Here is a 22,761-nt window from a genome sequence, read left to right as displayed (position 1 = left end):
TATGACTAATTATTTTTATATGTACAGTCATAACCTAAGAAAATATCCTGTAAAGTTTGTAATATGGGATTCTTTTTGTCTTTGCGTTTCAGGAAGAAATAGTGAGGCATACAGGTCAAATGATTTGTAAATATGGTTGGTAAAGGCTGTATCCCACTGGTATATTCAAATTAAGGCAATATGCTTGCATTTCCCTGGAAATGTTTATTATTTGGATTTTAAAATTGTTTAAACGTTGGTTTACAAGCTGTGAACCTAAGATGGACCCCTAAATTCTGTATCTGCATGTGACATCTATAAAATCACTAATTTATAGATATCTATAGTCTATCTTTTGGCTCTCATTATGGTTTTTAAAAATAAAAATTTATACTCTCATTTAGTCATTAGGTATTTTCTTAGGCAACAAAAGCAGAGAGTACAGCTATTAACAAGCAGGATACCCAAAATTTTTGAATGATGAAAAGGTGATGCTCATAAAAGAAATGAAGGAAATCACTACTTTAGTTGCTCCATATGTAAGGAAATTCTTGTAACTTTACATTAATATATTGTAAATCTTGATCTCTTAATCTAACCTGTAGAGATTCTCTCTCCTAGATTTGCCTGAACCAGAAAACCAAAGCTCCACCTTTGGCCCAAGGAAGTGGGGGCGGGGCGCCTGTCCGGAGAGAAACTACAACTCCCAGGATCCCTGGGTGGGTGCTACTGGGAGTTGTAGTACATTCTACGCTGCGGGCCCTCGGCCTTGCGCCCCGCCCCTCCTGCCCACTCCGGCCCCCTCGCTAGCAACCCACACCCTGAGCTCCTGCTCGGGGTAAATAACTCGCGTGGTCGCCTCAAGGGCATTTTTCTTGCTTTGTAATTTTTTTCTCTTTTGCACTTTAATTTTTCTCGTTTGTTTCTTCTGCTACCTCAGTGTTCTAACGAACACCTAGACACTACTCCTCTGCACAAGTCGAGACAGAGGAGGAGCCAGGAATCACATGTTAACCCGGAATAAGTGGCCCAGGAAGTGAAAGTGATTCCGTGCCTTCCGGCTGACATGTACCGGGTTAGAGAAGGTTCCGGCCTCAGTAAGGAAAACCGACGTCTTTTTTATTTTAGGTACTCACAACTAATTTCTCTTTTATAATCTTAAAAAGTCTTTTTTTTTTTTTTCCTTTCTCCAGTGTATTTTCTGTGTTCCCTACTAGTGGGATCACTGCATATGCCAAGTTTCACAGTGTGGTTTACACGTGCTGCTCTCGCCCGGGATTAGGGTCACGTCTGATACACCGACGCTGAGAATTGTTCCAGGAGTATCGGAGATACTTGCTGTTGTCAGGTAGAATCCTAGAGAGCAAACGTCTTGTTTTTTTTCCCCCTTTCACATTGAGGTTCATGACCTTTAGAGTTACTCATTCTGCTGCTGTTTCTAAGGTGGAAATTTTAGCCAGAAGTGTTCTAACAGAAATGCTTACATTCCTTTTATTCTGCCCGTTTTCAAATGGACGCACCTCCTCTGATGTGCTTGAGACTCGATGTAAAGACACACAGAAACCTGTGCTGGAGGACAGTAACTTTTGTGGTTACTGAGCATAGATGCATTCTTCCACAGTCCTTTTTAAATGTGAGTCAGTAGGTTCAAGTTCATTAGTAGAACCCTGCAAACTTTGAATATTTTATTTCTTAGTAATGATATATAAGTTGGTAGACATAATGATCAAATGAGCTAATATATGAATGCACCTCCTAGCATAGTAGGAGCACCAGAGACAATAAAGGTTGATTTTGATACATTTTGACCTTTATTTCAACTTTCAACCACAGGATTTTAGAGTCAAAGTGTTCTTAGAACCCTTTCTTACTCAGTAAAACAATTGTGTACTTTTGTTAGCTCTTGATTATCTCTGTTAGAGGGGAGAACAAATGATTATTGTACACAGCCAATTGCACTAACTTGTAATTTTTTAAAATGACTTTTTTCTTGATTGTAAAAGTAATACATGCTATAAGTATAGAAGACTTGTAAAACACTAAAAAGTAGAAAAAAAATAGAAAGTAAGCAAAGGGTATCTATAATCCCACAACTAGAAATCATCTTAACATTATTATATATTTATTTTTTAGTTTTTTTCCCCCAAAGTATTCTATATGTATTTTACATGTATACCATGTATTATGAATAAAATTTTAAAATGTGATTGAGATTATATTGTTTTGTACACTTGATCCTTGAACAGTACAGGGGTTAGGGGCAACAATCCCCTGACCCCCAGTCGAAAATTCATAACTTTTGACTCCTCCAAAACTTAATCACAGTCATCCCTGAGTATACAGGTTAGATTGGTTGTAGAACCCCCCACAGATACCAAAATCCCAGCTACTCAGTGCTTTATAGAAAATGGTGACGGACAATGCATACATTTGATCCTTTTACCTGCACAGATCCCCAACAGTGGCTTGAAAATACTGTTTTCAGTCACCATTGGTTGAATCTTCAGATGGGAAACCAGGGGATACAGAGGGCTGATTATGTATTTATTGAAAATATCAGGGTGTAAGTGGACCCTTGTAGTTCATACCCATGTTGTTCAAGGGTCAACTGTAATTATCACTATGTCCCTTTTTATTTTTTCAATCTGTTAATAGTTGAAGCTTTCTTCCTTAGGATTTAAGCTAAAAGGGAAGCATCTTTGAAGAGTGATTGTAGAATTGAGAATGAAAAGCACTGAGCTCTGAATAAGGAACCTGCATTCAAGATTCAGCTCTGTCTCTGTTTGGCTGAGTAAATAATCATGATTAAATTATTTGACTTCCTTAGATATCTGGATACCTAAAAATGAAAGAATTAAACAAGAAAATAGTTGCTATTTACATCAAACTTTAGAAATCTATAAATATGTGAACCACCTAAAGTTAGCATGATTAGTTTATACCCTTTTTTTTTAATGTTTCTCTTGGTTTTTAGAGAGAAAGGAACGGAGAGGAAGAGATAGATAGAAACCTCAATGAGAGAGAAACACTGATCGACTGACTGTCTCCTGCATGCTGGGGATTAAGCCTGCATCTTGGGCATATGCCCTGACCTGGAATCGAACCAATCTACTGAGCCATACCAGCCAGGCTATTTTATACCTTTTAAGTGCTTATTCATGCATTCAATGATAGATTCTGGATACTTTCTAGAAAATAGATTATTTAACTTATGCTATTGATATATTAACCGATTATACACTTACATTTGCCTTAATTATATATGTCTTGGCTGGGTAGAAAATAGTACTTTTTTTCATTTATTTTAGTGCATTCTTTTCAGAGGTTTGAAGAATATTTTCTTTTTGTGAGTTATGGAATTTGAGGACCATGCTTGGAGCTGGCTCAAACAGGGAACTGAGCAAGATTTCTTGAGGCTCATTCAAACTTTATTATATCTGTAGAGTTGATTTTTCCCCCCCAGATTGTGTTTATTTTTTTTATATTACAGGTGCTGAGATGAATCGTCACCTCTGTGTTTGGCTCTTTAGACATTCATTTCTTCATGGTCACCACCAGGGCCACATCCATCCTCCTTCTCGTCAGTTTACACAGGTACATCTTAATACAAGGCTGTGGGTTTTTAGACAAAACAGGAATCACATTCTCCATCATCTGGCAAATAAGAATTGGCCCAAGAGATACTGTCATCAACACACCAAGATGTTCTGGAAGCATAAAGCAGTGCAGAAATATATGGAGGACCTGAATAAGGAGTACCAAACACTTGATCAGTGCTTACAGCATATCTCTGTGAATCAAGGGGACCAAAGGTCCTTGAATCAAAGACATGCTGAGTTGGCACCGTTTGCAGCGATTTATCAAGAAATTCAGGAGGCTGAACAAGCAATTGAAGAATTAGAATCAATGTGTGAAAGTAAGTAAAAGATATGTGTGTGTACAAGTACAGGATTGATTTTCTAAGTTAAAGTTTTATTGAATTCAGTCTTTTTTTTTTTTTTTATCCTCACCCGAGGACATTTTTCCATTTTTTGTTCAGGTAGAGTGGGAGGGAGAGAGAGGAACAGAGAGAGAGAGAGAGAAACATCGACGAGTGGCTGCCACCCGTACAACCGACCAGGGCCGGGGACAAACTGCAACCAAGGTACGCGCCCTTAGCGGGAAACAAACCTGGGTCTCAGGACCGCAGGCCGACGCTCTAACCACTGAACCAGAGTGTCCAGGGCTGAATTCAGTCTTTAAAAAGCCTACAAGTAATAAGCTCTACACTTGGAAAGGATAGGACTCTGTACTTTGGGTGTGTGAAGTATTTCAGCTACTAAAGATCAACTACTAAGAGACTGAGCGCCTCGTGATGCTTGCCAGGACATTTTTAGGGTCTGGGGAACAGACTTTAATGGGCACTGCCCTACAGTGTTACATACTAGGGACACAAAAATACATTTCCTATCCTATCAAAGGGCTTATTGGTCTAGGTATTATTTCATCACCCTTTAGTCATCTCATCCCAGTCACCCCCTTCCCTAGCAGCCCTAGGCAACCACTAATCCACTTTTTGTCTCTGTAGATTCACTTACTTCAGGCATTTTATATAAATGGAATCATATAATATGATGTCTTTTGTGATTGGCGTTTTTCACTTAGCATAATATTCTTTTTTTTAATTTTTTATCCTTACCCGAGGACATTTTTCTATTTTTTGTACAGATAGAGTGGGAGGGAGAGAGAGGTAGAGAGGGAGAGAGAGAGAGAAACATCGACGCGAAAGGGACACATTGAGTGGCTGCCACCTGCGCGACCAACCAGGGCGGGGGACAAACTGCAACCGAGGTACGCGCCCTTAGCGGGAACTGAACCCAGGTCCCTCTGGACCCACTTAGCATAGTATTCTAAAGGTACATCTATGTTGTAGCCTATATCCATTCTTCATTTTTTTATTGCATAAATTACATTTCGTGGTAAGAGTATATACCACATTTCACTTGTCCATTCATCAGTTGATGGATATTGAGTTTTCACTTTTTGATTTGTGTGTGTGTGTGTGTGAAATGACAGATGACTATATTTGCAGTGCTTATGCCTATATTATTAGATAGATATTTCTTAAATATTTACACATAGATATAAATGTAAAGAAAGCAACATCTATTTTAAAAATATTGTGGTAAAATATGCATAACAAAATTTACTATTAAATGAATGTACTGCAGCATTAACTATATTCACATCGTGCAGCCATCACCACTATCTACAAGCACTTTTTTATATATTAACATTTTCTTTTAAAGATGAAAGAATGTACTAGGAATTTAAGGCCTCAGATTTTATATATGTGAATTTATTTTCATTCTCCTGAAGAAGAAGAAACCCAAATCACTGTGTCTACATAATCCCCATTGTTTTTTAATGTTCCTACTGTGTGGCCATTTCACTTTTTTTTTTTTTTTTTTTTTTTTTATCCTCATCCGAGGACATTTTTCCATTTTTTGTTCAGGTAGAGTGGGAGGGAGAGAGAGGAACAGAGAGAGAGAGAAACATCGATGTGAAAGGAACACATCGAGTGGCTGCCACCTGCATGACCCAACCAGGGCCGGGGACAAACTGCAACCGAGGTACGTGCCCTTAGCGGGAACCGAACCTGGGTCTCTCAGGACCGCAGGCCGACGCTCTAACCGCTGAGCCAAACCGGCCAGGGCCATTTCACTTTTTGATTATTATGAAAAGTGCTGTTATAAACATTTGTGTACAAGTTTCTGTGTGGACAATAGATTGCTGAGTTGTATCATAACTCTGTTTAACCTTTTGAAGAACTGTCAGATTGTTTTCCAAGTGGCTGCACCATTTTCATTCCACCGCCAGTGTATGAGGGTTCTAATTTCTCCACATCCTTGCCAGTACTTGTTATCTGCCTCTTTGATTCTAGGGATCCTAGTGGGTGTGAAGTGGTATCTCCTTGTGATTTTGATTTGAATTTCCCTGATTAATGATGTTGAGTATTTTTTGTGGGTGCCCATTTGTCATGTCATCTTTGGATAAATGACTGTTCAGATCCTTTGCCCACTGAGTTATTTGGTTTTTTTGTTACTGATTTGTAAGAGTTTTTTATATTATAGATACAAGTTCTGTGTTTTTAAAATTTTTTATTTATTGATTTTAGAGAGAAAGAGAAAAACATGTATTTGTTGTTCCACTTATTTATTCATTCATTGGTTGATTCTTGTATGTGCCATGACCAGGGATTGAACCTGCAACCGTGGTATATTGGGATGACTTCTAACCAACTGAGCAGCCTGGCCAGGACCAGACATTTTTTTTTTTAATGTTTTTTCTTTACTGATGTTAAAGAGAGAGGAGAGGAGAGAGAGATAGAAACCTCAATGAGAGAGAACATAGATTGGCCTCCTTCCGCATGCCCCACACTGGGAATCGAGCCCATAAACCGGGCATGTGCCCTGACCGGGAATCGAGCTGGTGACTTCCTGGTGCATGGGTCATCGCTCAACCACTGAGCCACACCAGCCAGGCCAGACATAAGATTTTTATCAGATAAATGATTTCCAGAAAAATTTCTCCCATTCTGTGGATTGTTCTTTGAAACACCACACTTTTAAATTTTGATGATGTCCATTTATGTTTTTATTCTCTTGTTGCTTGTGTTTTTGTTGTCATATCCAAGAAACTATTGTATAATCTGAGGTCACAAAGGTTTATGTATTTTCCTCCAAGAGTGTTATATTTTTAGCTCTTACATTTAGGTCTTTGATCTACTTGAGTTAATTTTATATATTATGTGAGAGGTGTTTATTTTATTTTTATCCTCACCTGAGGACATTTTTTTATGTTTTGTTCAGATAGAGTGGGGGGGAAAGAGAGGAAGAGAGAGAGAGAGAGAAACATCGATGTGAAAGGGACACATTGAGTGGCTGCCTCCTACACGACCCAACCAGGGCCAGGGACAAACCTCAACCAAGGTACATGCCCTTAGTGGGAACCAAACCCAATCTCTCCTGACCGCAGGTCGACACTCTAACCACTGAGCAAAACCAGCCAGGGCGAGAGTGTTTATTTTTAATTTTCGTATTTTTTTAATGCTGTTGCCTAAATATTTTTTCTCTTATGAAAAATTTTCACAATGTGCAAAAATTGAAAGAAAAGCATAATGTACTAACCTGGGATTCAACATTTATCCATATTCTGTTATTGGCTTTTAGTTCCCAAACTTTCTTTTGTGCTCCGTCATGTTTAATTAAGCCTTAGAAATGTTAAGCAATGTCAAGTTTAGTCATAATTATTCCTGTGAAGTCCTGGGTGTCCAAAGCCTTACATTTTCCTGCCTGCCTTCTATTAATGGCACCACATATATCTAACCTACGTTTAATACGATTATTTTTTACTCTTTTGCATAATGCCACTCAAATTTGTAATTAATTAATTTTGAGAAAGTTTCTTGCACATAATAAGAGCTTTCTGAATGCTTTCTAAATTAAATTGACATAACTTCTTTCAGCCATGGTTATATTATGTGTAATATTAGATTGGATTAGATTTTTTCTAAACTCTCTTCTAGGCTTACAGCTCTGCTATTCTATGATAGTGATATCGGCTACATTTACTCTATAAAAATGGAGGCTTTACCGGTGCTAGATTACTCACAGTGTGCTGGGTAATAGGTGCACCTTTAGACAAGAAGTGGCCACCCAGTTTACTCCAAAACATCTTATTTGTGTTTATATTTAATTAGTCCCTTTTTAAATCTGTTTGATTAATCACTGATTTCTGTAATTACTTATAAACTTTTAAATCACAAGCTTTTGGGGCAAGATCATGCTTCTTTTCACACTGGAATTTTTGGACATACTTTATAAATACTTGTTTATTGATATTCTCTAACTGTTCTAACTATTCTTTTGTACAATCCCTTGCCTTCACAACTGAAATAAAACTTAGTAGGCATAGATTAGGTAGATATTTAAAAGCTTCTCTCTAAGTATTTAAAAACTTACCATTATTATTGTTGTTGGTTTGTAGGTCTAAATGAACAAAATGAAAAGCAGTTACAAGAACTTGCACTGGAAGAGAAGCAAACCATTGGTCAAAAAATCAACGTATTATATAGTAAGGTATGTTTTAGGAGGTAAACTAATCTCAATAGTGTTATTATACAGGACAACTGTTCTTGCTAGATTATGCACTAGTGCTCAAAGTACTTTCCAAACACCAGTTATTAAGTCTTCTCTTTGATAAGTGATCAGGCTGGGTTTAGTCCTATAATTTGCTACAGAATGAGATTAAAGAGATTGTGATATATATCAAAGAATAAAACACTCCCCTAACCCCCAGCAGCAATATTCTAAAGTTGAATCTATTAACTTTCCAGGCAAGGGAACACATGCTGATAAATTTATTTCACCAAGGGCTTTTAAGTCTTAGAAGGGGGCAGTAATTTCATGGTGATCGTGTTAATTAAGGGTTGAAAATTTACATTCTGCTGTCCCTGCCTCATTCACTCTTCACAACAGCCCCGAGAGGGAGGCAGGGACAGACCCTTCCTACACATGAAGAGCCTGACCTGGGTAAATTAAGGAAGGAGCCCCAAGGCCGGGCAACACTCTCCCCTTTTTATGTGCTTCTCAGCGGTGACACTGGACAGATTCGCAGGGAGGGCACCTGGGCCATCTTTGGCTCCCTTGTACCTAGAGGAGGGTCCCCCACATGCTGTGTGTCCACAAATGTGAGCCGACATGAACGTGACAATCGTGCTCCGCTCTCTGCCCATCAAACCGACACTGTCGCCATTCCGAAGGAGACGAACCTCATGATTTCCCGTCCTTCTCCCCAGACTGCAAGTCCTTTCATTGCTGAGAGACGGGTTTTTACTTGATTTGTGTGGTGACTACCAAGTGCCTTGTGTGTGCCAGGCCCCAGGCATGCCGTCAGATAAGACCCTGTCCCTCCCTCAGGGGCTCAGGGTGCGCACAGAGAATCTGGCCGGGCCCGGCTGACGGGAGGTCTGCGGACAGTCTGCAGGGCTGTTGTAACTACTCCAATTCCAGGATGCGTGTGCAAGCAACTGTCCCCCACTGTCCCCGGGCCCCTGAGAACACTGTGACTCATCCTCTATCATGGCCTGGACTCCACGGACCACACTGTTTCTCTTGTAATTCACTAAGGCAAATGTAAGGCATTACTGTTTCACAGTAAAATTATTAATCTATATGAAAAAAAAATTACATTCTGGATAGAAGGGAACAAATCCAAGGGCATAGAGACAGTTGGTTAACACAAATCTTTGCTTCTTTCAGCTCAATGGATAATTTGTCTAAAATCACAGAACCATATACCATGTTCGCCTCTGCCATACTTGCCATCCTCCTGCCTTTAGTCTTCCCTACTCTGGGAATCCAGTAGAGGAGCTTTCTGAGAGGTTGAAGTGGGTGAGGTGGAAGTGTAGGTTATTTTTGTCACTGATTTAACCAGATAATCAAAGTAAGATGTCTGACTCTAATATTCTTTCCCATAGACTAGATCATCGTTAGCAGAAATGGAGTATTTTAAAAATTGACAGTAGGGAGTATCATGACACATAGGTACTTTTAGTTTGATTTGAAAGACATTTTAATAATAATAAAAATAAAATTGCTTTCTTTTTCTTCCTAAGGGGAAAGTTGATTACTTTCTTTGTTAGTATACTCTTTTTTTTCTTGTCACAGCTAAGAAACTATTTGAGCCTTATCTCGGGAGTCCTCAGCGTACTCTTTAAACAAAGCAACTCTACTGAGAAGGCGGGCACAGCCTGGTATTCGCTGTCATTTATGGCAAGAGAGAATATGCAGTCATATGTAAAATGGAGACTTTAAAAGCTTTACTTTATTCATTAGATGAAAGAAGTTATTGTTCAGAACTAATAAGGTAAAATTTGAAGACAATTGAATGGAACACTGGACTTTGATCTAAACTTCTGCATTTTAGAAAATTAGGATAACCTGATAGCATTGTAGAGAACATCCTGACAAGTAACTTCATTGTTAACATGAGTTGATCACTTACTTTAGGTCTAATTAGGTCTTCTTATTAAAGCATTTTAGGAGTAGACTTCACTGGGATGCTATATGATTTTGTTAATTACTGATTTTTTTTTTTAATGTTTGGGGTCTTTTAACTAAGTTCAAGTAATAATAGTGTGTATACCCCTATTATATATAACATATGCACACTAATGCTTATAGTTTTTTCCTTTTTTAGCTTTTCCAGAATCTAGTACCAAAGGAGAAGTATGACAAAAATGATGTTATTTTAGAGGTGACATCTGGAAGAACTACTGGAGGTCAGTAAAATAATTTCATTGTAAACAATCTAAAAAAATACCTAAATTTTACTTTGATTTGACACACTGTAACTTTAAAAGTGTGCTCAATTGACTTTGATTTGACACACAATAGTTACTCATTTCTTAAGGAGCCTATAATTAAGGAGGAGGGTGGGATGGGGAGGAGAGGAACAAGGCGGGGATAAAAGGGGGGCATTTTTAATACTCTCAACAATTAAAAAAAAGAATGGTTCTCTTAGAAATTTGTGCTGACTGACTAGTTTTTGTGTTTTCTTTTAGGTGATATTTGCCAACAATTTACCCGAGAAATATTTGACATGTACCAGAATTATTCAGGCTATAAACACTGGAAATTTGAACTTCTGAATTATACACCTGCTGATTATGGTATGTATAGTTGAGGATTCTATCCATAGATGATGCTGAAAATTATTTTTCCTCTGAGTGTCATTAGAATCATGTTGTCCTGTTTTGAAACACTTGAGCTGTATGTACTAAATACTGTGACATATGCTCATCAGTCACGGTGGCTTTTTGTAGTAGAGTTTTTAACTGGGAGAAGAGAGCGGGAGGAAGGGAAATATCCTCCTAGGAAGGAAGGTCTCAATAAGAACATTTCCCTATGGAGTATAGGTATGTACCTTGCCTGGAAAAGCATTGCTTTGTCGTTGAAAGCAAAGATATATTAAGGTTTTAACTCTAAAGAACTTTATTATTGTCCCGGCCAGTTTGGCTCAGTGGTAAGAGCGTCGCCTATGGACCAAGGAGTCCCGGGTTTGATTCTGGCCAAGGGCACGTACCTCGGTTGCAGTTTGTCCTCGGCCCCAGTGGGATTGTGCAGGTAGCAACCAGTCGATGCGTCTCTCTCCCATCGATGTTTCTCTCTCTCTCTCTCTCTTCCTCCCTCTCTCCCTCCATCTTTATCTGAAAATTAATGTAAAAATGTCCTCGGGTGAGGATCAAAAAAAATGAACTTTATTATTTATGTGATATATAATCAGAAGGTTTATTAGTTAGACTAAATGGCTAATGCTATGTTAGATTTTTATGGGAATGCAGAAAAAGCTAGTCATCTATCTTTATTTTCAAAAAGCTGCCATGGCCCTGGCCAGTTTGGTTCAGCAGTTAGAGCATCTGCCTGCGGACCAGAGAGACCCAGGTTTGGTTCCTGCTAAGGGCACATATCAGTTTGCAGTTTGTCCCCGGCCCTGGTTGGGGTCGTGTGGGTGGCAGCCACTCGATGTGTCTCTCATACATCGATGTTTCTCTCTCCCTCCCTCACGCTCTATCTGAACATAAAAATGCAAAAGAACCCCAAAAACTCCATGTAGTTGGGCTGATAAAAAACTTATAAACAACAAACAATGCAAGTCTTTAAACTCGCAAGTATGTTGTCCGGCTGGAGTGGCTCGTTGGTTGAGCATCGACTCATGCACTAAGAGGTCACTGGTTTGATTCCCAGTCAGGACACATGCCCAGGTTGTGGGCCTGATCCCCAATGGGGGGCATGCTGGAGGCAGCCAGTCGATGTGCTGTCTCATCGATGTTTCTCTCTCTCCCTCTCCCTTCCTCTCTATCTAAAATCAATAAAGAAAAAAAAATTGAAATAAACTTGTAAGTATGTTAAGTATATTAAATCAGATCATCTAATAGTAATTTTTCCCCATTCTTTTAATCCACTTAGAAGAAGTTGTCTGCTTGGTTCCACAGTGATACACTATAGTAGACAGGGGGTCATGAATAATAAACCACAAACTGTCAAAGTGGAGACAGGATAAATATAGATTAGACAATCTAGGGAAATGAAAACCAGCATATAGCATAAGTAAGCTGTGTTTGGTACAGATTTTAAATACAGCCAGTGAGAGCAGAGGAAAGGAACAGCCTGAGCAGCGGCACGGTGGTGGGAAGATCTTGGTGTGCGCATGTAGGACAGTGAAGAAGCCTACTCAGCCAGGGCACATTTGTCATGGGAAGTACTAGCGAGTAGGTTTGAGTGGGTAGAGTTTGAACATCCTTGAAAGTGGAACAAGCCTTGATTGTTAGGGAATAGAAAGCTGTCGAGGATTTTATTAATAAGGATATGACTTGAAAAATGCACATTTTAGGAAGATTATTTAGACACAATCTAAACAACGGATTGAACAGGTTATATTTATGGCATACTGCAGAGAGGTTATTAGAGTAATCCAGATATGACTAAGAGAATTTTGAGTAGGGAGACCTGTGAGACACTTTCAGTAGAAGAATGGGCAAAATATGGTAATTGACGATACGAGAGGGGCTATTGCTTGCCTTCTATGTCCCATGTGCATTGTAGGTTGTTTGATCCTTATAATCCTGTGAGATAGATGTTGTTAATCCCACTTTACAGATGAGGATGTAGGCCCAGAGAGTAATTAACTAATTGAAGATCACACAATAAATAATGGCAGTCCCAGGGATAAATTTAAGTCTGTCTGATCCAGAGCCACACTACATCCCACTAGTGTGTTCTGACACAAGATGAGCCACAGGGGTTCTAATCGTTGTAGCTAGCAAGGCTGTGATGTTCATTCATGCCATTGAATGGAATAGAAGTTGAAAGGCAGAGCCAGCCCATTTGGGAAGAATGATGATAAGTAGCTTTTGAATTAAGTGTGTGGTTATACTGAGCATTCATTTAGAAATATCCAGTGAATTATTAAGTTGTGTAACCAGAGCTCTGGTGAGAGAACAGAACTGAGAAAAGATATTTGATAGCTGTTAGCTCAGAGATAATGTCTGATACTGAGAGAGTAAGTGTGGGAGAGTCTATAGAGGGAATGTCTAGGGCACCAAACCTTGGAGAATGGCCACGTTCAGAAATATAGACTAGTTGGCAAAAGAAAAAGAGGAGTCATATAAGCAGGAAAAGGATGAGGACAGTGTAATATGGAAGCAAGAGAGGAGAGAGTTTCAAGGAGAATATAATCAAATAGCAGCATTAAGAAAGAGACTAGTGGGAAATGTCATCAGTGACCTCTGACATGTATATTTTGAATCCAGCTTTCAAGAATTGGAGACGAACTTAACAGGAAAAGATTGTTTCAGTATGTAGAACAGCCTAAACAATGGTTGGGAAACCTTTCTTTTAGATACACTGACTCACTGGCAAAATAAAATAAAGATGTCTTAAAGAAAATGATATTTTAAAAAAAACAAATATTTTAAATATTTTACTCACATACCTTTAAAATCAAAGACTAGGAATAAACATCTATTGAACTTACACATTTTAAAAAATTGGTTTATTGTAATTAGGAGAAGAAAATGATAGAGAAAGGGAGAAAAGCACCTACCTTTAAAATATGTATATTAAATTACATATATATGTGTGTATATATAAATTTAATGTGTAATTAACGCAGAGGAATTCCACACAGATATACACAGCACTAGAAGCTGTGTGAAACGAAGCACTTCCATGAAAAATTTTATATATCAAGTGACTTAAAGTCTTGTAGGTTTTTTTGTCTTGTTTTGTTTTTATTTTAGAGAGAGAAAAAAAACATCAGTTTGTTATTCCACTTATTTATGCATTCATTGGTTGATTCTTGGATGTCCTCTGACCAGGAATTGAGCCTGCAACCTTGGTGTATCAGGACAGCATTCTAACCAACTGAGCTACCCGGCTGGGGTAAAGTCTTGTAGTTTTGTGACTGTATGTACAAATAAAGACAATACTCAACCATATGTAAATATTCCAAACTAAATGATTACCAGATAGTCTTTGTGCAAACAGTGGAAGGTGATGGCTCTTGATATGTAGTGTAGATCTGTATTACTCTCTATACCTGATACCTAGTGAACCGAAACATTTTCCAAGTTAAATGACATGTATCACATTATCTCCTCTCTCCCAATGGATTAATGTTTAAAATTATGTTTTGTTATTGTCTGCTCATTAGTTGAATTCGGGGAGAGGTCCCTTAAAGTAATCTGGTGGTTAATTTTATATAACCAGAAGACCTCCTTTTCACCACAACTGTGAGAAATAAATTTGTGAGGGGAGCCCCAGCATCCTTAAAGACCTTTATGATCACTGTTTTCTGTAGCTAGAATAGGCCTTATGATGGGAACTCTGGGAACTGAATTGGGAAACCTAAATGCAATTGTAGTAGTTGGATCTCAGGGTGGCAGGGGCTAAGTGGTGGCCCTCAGTAGCCAAAGGCAACATGGGCTTGGTTTCTATAATGGACAGCAGAGTCAGAGAGCAGCAACTGACTAGTCTGACCTGTGCAGACATATTGGCTACTTGATTTACCGTGATGTCCCTAGAAGCAAGATAGAATGACAGGGTACTAAATTCTTACTTGATCTGTATGAGAAGTTTTAAGTCAAGTGAATAAAAGTCTAACCTGTATCATAAAAACAGAAGTAATGGCCCCTCAATTAATTCCCAGACTCAAGCCAGGTTACAGACTCGAACTCCTTGAATGGACAGGAGGCTAAGTTCCATTGAAGAACCTGGTGCACTGTCAAAAATTTATATTGTAATCTTTCTTCCAGCCTTCCCCAAAGAGACCTATGTTTTCCCCCAGGGTAACTGTGCCTTGGGGAAAAGGAAATAATCAGAGTATCTAATGGACTACCAGACACTGGATCTGAACTGACACTCATTCCAGGAGACTCAGAATGTCACTGTGGTCCATCAGTCAGAGGAGGGACTTCTGGAGGTCAGGTATCAATGCAGTTTTAGCTCAGGTCTCTCTCACAGTGGGCCTAATGGATCCCAAAATCATCATGAGGTTGTTTCCTCCAGTTCTGGGAATCATAATTGGAACAGATACACTCAGGAGCTGGTGGAATCCCCCCAGTGGTTCCCTGACCTGTGGAATAAGTGTTATGATGGGAAGGCAAGTGGAAACCACTAGAATTGCCCTTCCCTAGGAAAATAATAAGCCAAAAGCAATACCTCTTTCTGGGGGATTGTCAAGATTAGTGCCACCATCAAGAACTTGAAGGGAGCCCTAGCCGGTTTGGCTCAGCGGTTAGAGCGTCGGCTTGCAGTCCCGGGAGACCCGGGTTCGGTTCCCGCTAAGGGCATGTACCTCGGTTGCAGTTTGTCCCCGGCCCTGGTTGGTCGTGCGGGTGGCAGCCACTCGATGTGTCCCTTTCACATCGATGTTTCTCTCTCTCTCTCTTCCTCTCTCCCCCTCCCACTCTACCTGAACAAAAAATAGAAAAATGTCCTCAGGTGAGGATAAAAAAAAAAAAAAAAGAACTTGAAGGATACGGGGTGGTGATTCCCACTACATCACCATTCTGCCTTTTGGCCTGTGCTGAAGGAAGGTGGATCTTGGATGATAACAGTGGATAATTGTAAACTTAAGCCGGTGGTGACTCCAGTTGCAGCCTCTATACTCGATGTGGTTTTGTTGCTTGAGCAAATTAACACCCCCTGGTCCCTGGTATGTAGCTGTTGATCTGGCAAATACTTACTTCTCATACCTGTCAAGGACTACGACAGGCAGTTTGTTTTCAGCTGGCAAGGCCAGCAGTGGACCTTCACTGCCCCATCTCAGAGGTATGTTAACTCTCCAGCCCATCATAAGTTAGTTTGCATCTTTCCCTTCCACAGGATATCCTGCTGGTCCAGGAGAACCAATGGTGTACTTTCAGTTACTACTGATACTCGTCAACAGCTATGTCAGCACTGCTAAATGCTCTTTGAGTATTTATCTTAGTTATTCCTCATAACAGCCCTTGACACAGGGGCTATGTTGTATGCTTACATATACCTTGAAACACTACTCATATAATGTGCAATGTGAATGGCTCCCCCTTTGGGTGTGTAGTGCTGTAGCCCAGGTTATATATTGTTATCATTTATAAATAAGGAAACAGAAGCATGGAAAAGTTAAATAACTTGCTTGTGGACATACAGTTAGGAAGAGGAGGAGCTTGAATTTGAACCTGGACAGCCTAATCTTCAAAGTGAAATTGCAGCGTTCTCCTTTTAGCCTCATATAAATTCAAATATTTCCATTCAACATGATGTAAAGGGGTGGGGAGAATAATTTTTAAAGTACACAATGAATGTGAGATGGGAAGTTAAAATTGTTGTGGCCTCTGTCTCACTTCTTAGGTATCGTTCATAATATGAGCATCTTACTACACTGACTATGAATGACAGTTACATTTTTCATATTATTTGACCCTTGAATGCGTGTTAGCTTCTTTTATCTGGTAGTCAAGAATATAAACAGTAATCTGTTTCATTACTGCAGGAACTCCAGCTGTATTGGACTTACTAAGAGATAGTATGTCCACCTCTGGTAAGTGATTGAAAATCCCAGGGCATTTTCTAGAGTAATTAAAACCTATACCCAGTTTTTGTCTAATATGCCGACTTCAGAAACCAAGTGGGTTCAGTCTGACTTCATAGCACTGAGTCTCCATTAAGAACAGTGGCAGCATAGTTATCCATCCCTCTGAGTGCCCACATAAAGCAGGCAACTACAGCCCTGGCTGGTGTGGCTCAGCGGTTAGAGCGTTGACCACACACTGAAGGGCCTCGGGTTCAGTTCCCACTCAAGGGCACATATCTGGGTTGCTGGTCCCAGCCCCCATCAGGGTCATGCGGGAGGCAACCAATCAATGTGTGTCTCACACTGATGTCCCCACTGTCTCTCCCTCCTTCCCTTCTACTCTATCTAAAACTCAGTGGAAGAATATCCTCTGGTGAGGATTAACAACCACAAAAAATGAGCCAGAGAGCTTCCTTCCCCATCTATGCTTCCATCCATTCATCCATGGAGATAGGAATATGTTAAGAATTTAGAAACCTTGTTTGCAATTGGATTCAAAAGGCAACTACTATGCTTAATACATCCTCCCAAAGCACATCTACAAATTATGAGGTGGTAGTCACCAGAACTAAAAAAAAAATTTTTTTTTTAAATTTTAGAGAATGTGTGTTTTTGTGGTTTTTTTTTTTAATTTTTTTAAAATTGATTTTAGAGAGAGGGAGAATAAGAAACATTGATGAGAGAGAACATCGATTGGCCGCCTCCTGCATGCCCCACACTGAGGATTTGGCCTACAACCTGGGCATGTGCCCTGACTGGGAATCAAACCAGTGACCTCTTGGTGCATGGGTCAGTGCTCAGCCACTGAGCCATACCAGCTGGGCTGGAGGATGTTTATTAAAGATGGAGACAATAATACAAGGAAGGGCAGGGGAAATGATTCGCCTAGGCTGGTCTGCTTTGGCTCACTAAGAAGTCAGAGAAAAGGGGGCCTTGGGGACAGGTTCAGGAAGTTTGCCTGGGATCAGCTCCTGCTGCTCATTGTTGCCAGCCTGGTGGGGTTCCTTAGAGTTTAGGAGATGCATGCCTGTGGGGAAAGAAGGTGAGGGTGGCATGGGCGTGCTCCTGGGGAGAGAGTGCCTTTTTTGTTGTTGCTGTTAATTCTCACCTAAGGATACTTTATTCCGTTGATTTTTATAGAGAGCGGAAAGGAGGATGTTGGGGGAGGGGGGAGAGAGAGAGACATCGATGTGAGTGAGACACATTGACTGGCTGCCTACTGCATGCACCTTGACCAGGGCCAGTCAGAATCTTAAATCAGTCTCCTCATATAGCTGTTGTGAAACAGCTCTCAAGAGCCACTTTAAACCCAGTGAGCTCATGTCAGCTCCAACCTCACCTACTACCTAACGCTAAGCTCTCACTGTGCAAAAGAGCTTTAGGGAGAGCTGGTGAAAAAGATAAGAGCCTTTGGAAAGTATCAAAGTCAAGTTCCATACAAAGTTTTCTAAGAAAGAAAGTTTAATACGAGAAAGAATAAGAAGCAGGGTAAGATCCCAATACACCAGAAAGCTGTGTCCATAAAACAGATCAAAACTATTATCAGCTATTTCAAAACAAGTCAAAATCATTTCAGAAATTAATAACAAATCAGGCCCTGGCCGGTTTGGCTCAGCGGTTAGAGCATCCGCCTGCGGTCCGGAGAGACCCGGGTTCGGTTCCCGCTAAGGGCACGTACCTCGGTTGTAGTTTGTCCCCGGCCCTGGTTGGTCGTGCGGGTGGCAGCCACTCGATGTGTCCCTTCACGTCGATGTTTCTCTCTCTCTCTCTCTTCCTCTCTCTCCCTCCCACTCTGTCTGTCCAAAAAAAATGGAAAAATGTCCTCGGATGAGGATAAAAAAAATTTAAAAAAATTCTAGATTCTGAGCCAGGTAATTTTAAAAAAAAAAAAAAAGAACAAATCAGAAGGAACATATGAGCAGATAAACAGAACAGATAATGCCTTAGAAAACAGTCAAAAAGAAATGTTTCTTAGAATCAATAAGAAATTTAAAATGAAGAGTCAGAAAAAATGACATTAAAGATAAGCCAACAAGGTAGATTATATGATAAAAAGAGTCAGAGCAGATACTGTATCTGTTATCTATTGCTGTGTAACAAATTACCAAAATTTAACAGCTTTAAAGCAACAAGGGTTTTTCGTATCTCACAATTTCTGAAGGTTAGGAATTGGGGATCAGTTTTCCAGAGTGGTTCTGGTGTAGGTTCTCATGAAGTGGTGTTCTAGCTGTTGCCTGGGCCTGTAGTTATCTCAGCACTTGACTAGGGTTTAAGGGTTTGCTTCACAGCTCACTTGGTTGTTGACAGACCTCAGGTTTCACCATGTGGGTCCTCTCCATAGGGCTGCTCACAACACGGCAGCCTGTTTCTCCCCCAGCATGAGTGATACGAGAGAGAGAGCACGAGCGAGCCAGCACCCACTAGGGAAGCCATGGTTCTTTGTAACCTAATCTCTAGAAGGTGTACTGTGAAGTCTGCTGTACGCTGTGGATCATACAGACCAGCTGAGAGGCAACTGTAAGGGTGTGAGTACCAAGAGACGCAGGGATGATGGGGGCCATCTCTGAGACTACCTATCACAACAAATACTGACTTATTTCGACAAAACTTTTCTGAAATAGAAAAAATACATATATTTGAAGCCACATATTTAAAGAGCACATATGAAGATATCCAGCCAGAATGACCAATGCTAAGATATAATCTAATAAAATTATTGGACGTTTCTATTTGAAGAGGAAAAAATCTAGACATAGAGAAAAAAAGAACCTGTGACTTCTAAGGGAAAGAAAATGAGGTTTTCATCAGGCTATTTGGCAACAACACTTTGTGCCAGAAAGAGATGGAGTTCGCTCAAGGAAAGGAATTTGAGTTAATGATTTTATAATCAGCAAAACTGACTTATAAGTATACGTGTACTGTTATCAATATTTAGGAATTCAGGAAATACTCTTCCCATGATCCCTTTATGAGGAATATACTAGAAAAGAAAACTTCAGACAATTAAAATATGAGTTATCAACATAAAGCAGGGGTGGGAAACCTTTTTTCTGCCAAGGGCCATTTGGATATTTATAACATCATTCATGGGCCATGCAAAATTATCAGCTTAAAAATTAGCCTGCCAAATTTGGTCAAACATTTATTTAACTCACCCCTAATATGATGGTTGGAACTACTACTCTTTTTTCTTTTTTTATCCTCACCCGAGGATATTTTTCCATTTTTTGTACAGATAGAGTGGGAGGGAGAGAGAGGAACAGAGAGAGAGAGAGAAACATCGACGTGAAGGGACACATCGAGTGGCTGCCACCCGCACAACCAACCAGGGCCGGGGACAAACTGCAACCGAAGTACGCGCCCCTAGCGGGAACCGAACCTGGGTCTCTCCAGACCGCAGGCCGACGCTCTAACCGCTGAGCCAAACTGGCCAGGGCGGAACTACTACTCTTTAGTGAGGTGTGTGATGTTGTCTAGTATCGATTTCCCAGGCCTTATATAGTCCAGAAGCCAGATGTTCCCCACCCCTGACATAAAGAGTAAGGATGAGCATTAAATATGTGGTACCTGTAGAACTAGGCCCAGTTGCAGACTAAGAAAGAATAGAGTATAAGGATTGTAAGACCTGACAGTACAGAGTACAACCATTTGTAAAAGTGGAGGGTGGAGAATGGGTAGAGCTTATGCAAAAATGTTTCAATGTTTTGAGTAATCATATTGGTGGTAGAACTAGTTGTTATTTTGAGACTGTTGGATGTATATGGGATAAAATAAATGAATAATTGTGAGATATTCTAATTCTAGTATCCTCTCTGTCTTTGAGAACCAAGGTATGGAAGATGAGGTACAAGAGTAGAGAAGAAGCCGTGGCTGGTTTGGCTCAGTGGTTGAAGTGTCGGCCTGCGGACCACAGAGACCCGGGTTCGGTTCCCGCTAGGATTGCATACCTCAGTTTCGGTTTGTACCCCGGCCCCAGTTGGGGTCGTGTGGGTGGTAACCAGTCAATGTTTCTCTCTCTCTCTCTTTCTCTGTCCCTCCCACTCTATCTGAAGATGCGTGTAAAAATGTCCTTGGGTGAGGATAAAAAAATTTTTTAAAGAGTAGTGAAGAAGATGTTGTAATCTTTTTTCTTTTTAATAGAATCGTTTCTTAGTTTTTTATTTATTTTGTTAATCCTCACCTGAGGATATTTTCCCATTGGTTTTTAGATATATTTTCATTGATTTTTATTATTTTATTTATTTATTTTTATCGTCACCAGAGGACATTTTTGCATTTATCTTCAGATAGAGCAGGAGAAAGAGAGGGGGGAAGAGAGAGAGAGAAACATCGACGTGAGAGAGACACATCGAGTGGTGCCACCCACACGACTTCAACTGGGGCCAGGGACAAACCACAACCGAGGTACGTGCCCTTAGCGGGAACCGAACCCTGGACTCTCTAGTCCGCAGGCCCGCTGAGCCAAACCAGCCAGGGCTCATTGATTTTTAGATAGAGTGGAAGGAAGTTGGGGAGGAGGAGAGACACATTTGTTGCCTCCCGCCTGACCCCAACCAGGGCCGGGGATCGAACCTGCAACCCAGATATGTGCCCTTGACCGGGAATCCAACCTGCGACCCTTTGGTCTATAGGCTGATACTCTAACCGCTGAGCCAAACTGGCCAGGGCAAGAGGTTGATATCTTGAATTTACTTTGAAAGTATCGGTTGTCAAGAGCTGTGAACGTTCTAAGATTTTACCATACTTGTAAGCTAACAAGTTAGCGTGCCACAGTTTCATGGGTCAGAGATGCAGGACAGTTTGTTATTCAGACTAGTTGCAGTAGGAATATCAGAATTTTTGTGCTGGTTCTGTGAGCCCCAGATCCCACAAGGCAACTCAAAGAAGCCCAAATGATACCTGCCCACACAGTGGGTTTTGTTACAGGAGGGAAACCCTGAGCTTAGGGATGACAAGTATTTTTTAATGGTTAGTAAGTATGCCTGCCCATTGCTCTAGAAAGAGATACTGTGTCTTCCAAGGCTGTGGGAAAACTTGTCCTTTGCTTTGGAGGGAGACAGAATCTCCAGAGCTGTTCACCATAACCTTAAAAATATTTTCTGGAACAGAAGGACAGGGAGTGCATTTGCAAGATGTGTACAAGCAGAAGAAACTGGTAGAGAATTGTCTCCGAACATCAATATGATCTCATGAGGGATTTCCCATCTCTATCCACTGAAAATGCCTAGAAACAATGACCAACCCAGTAGTAGTAAATATCCCTGGCACCCAAATTGTGGTCTTGAAATATTATTTCTCTTTGAAAGGAATCAGGGCTTCTTGGAGAAATAGCGAATTCCAGTGTGGGGCAAGAAGTGTTCAAGACAATCCTGGAACATCTTGTTATACCGTTACAAGAGCTGTTGAACTCAGAAGTTAGCTTGAAGAGGCTGCCACTGGCCAAAAATGGGACAAGTGGAGTTTCAGTAATAATAATCACAGTTGATTTAAACATGCTGAATGTGTTCATAAGGATATTTTTTAAAATAATTGGTCAACCCTGGCCGGTTTGGTTCAGGTGTTAGAACGTCAGCCCACAGACCAAAGAGGCAGCGCGGGTTTGATGCTGGTCAAGGGCACATACCTTCGTTGCAGTTCAATCCCTGGCCCTGGTTGGGGTCGTGGGGGAGGCAACCAATCGATGTGTCTCCCTCCCTCCCTCCCACTCTATCTGAAGATCAATTGAAAAATATCCTCGGGTGAGGATTAAAAATAATAATAATAATAATTGGTCAGAGGATTAAGGACCCTAATTCATTATATTGTAAAAAACAAAAAATGTATTGCGATATTAATAAAATTTGTAAAGGGACAGGATCAAGCGTGAATTCTGCCTTTCCTATATAACTGTATCAGTGGATAATCAAATAGTAGGCAAGGGGAAATGTCTCTTTATAAATGTATTTTAATTAAAAGTGAGAAATAGCCCTGGCTGGTTTCGCTCAGCGGTTAGAGCGTTGGCCTGCGGTCCAGAGAAACCCAGGTTCAGTTCCCGTTAAGGGCACGTACCTCGGTTGCAGTTTGTCCCCAGCCCTGGATGGGTTCGGCAGCCGCTCAATGTGTACCTTTTGCATCGATGTTTCT

The 22,761-nt window shown here is 40.3% G+C and overlaps 1 protein-coding gene across 3 annotated transcripts in view; it reads left to right on the top strand.

Annotated features, from left to right (window-relative positions):
- The first annotated feature begins 1,153 nt into the window (after positions 1–1,153).
- MTRF1 (mitochondrial translation release factor 1) overlaps positions 1,154–22,761 on the top strand; it is a 50,834-nt gene continuing 29,226 nt past the window's right edge. The window contains exons 1-6 of one of the 3 annotated variants that reach the window (XM_036250050.1): positions 1,154–1,327; positions 3,470–3,895; positions 8,008–8,099; positions 10,222–10,303; positions 10,586–10,693; positions 16,558–16,605. In XM_036250050.1, coding sequence (XP_036105943.1) covers positions 3,478–3,895; positions 8,008–8,099; positions 10,222–10,303; positions 10,586–10,693; positions 16,558–16,605 — 748 coding nt within the window. In that variant the 5' untranslated portion in view covers positions 1,154–1,327; positions 3,470–3,477. Of the gene's footprint in view, positions 1,328–2,673; positions 2,771–3,469; positions 3,896–8,007; positions 8,100–10,221; positions 10,304–10,585; positions 10,694–16,557; positions 16,606–22,761 lie in introns of those variants that run through there. The other 2 variants (XM_036250051.1, XM_036250052.1) reach the window with 2 other exon arrangements.

This window comes from Molossus molossus, unplaced genomic scaffold (genome assembly GCF_014108415.1).
Source record: "Molossus molossus isolate mMolMol1 unplaced genomic scaffold, mMolMol1.p scaffold_m16_p_9, whole genome shotgun sequence".
Classification (NCBI taxonomy): Eukaryota; Metazoa; Chordata; class Mammalia; order Chiroptera; family Molossidae; genus Molossus; species Molossus molossus.
Note: the sequence above shows the minus strand (reverse complement) of the source record. Positions and strands in the feature narration are given on the sequence as shown.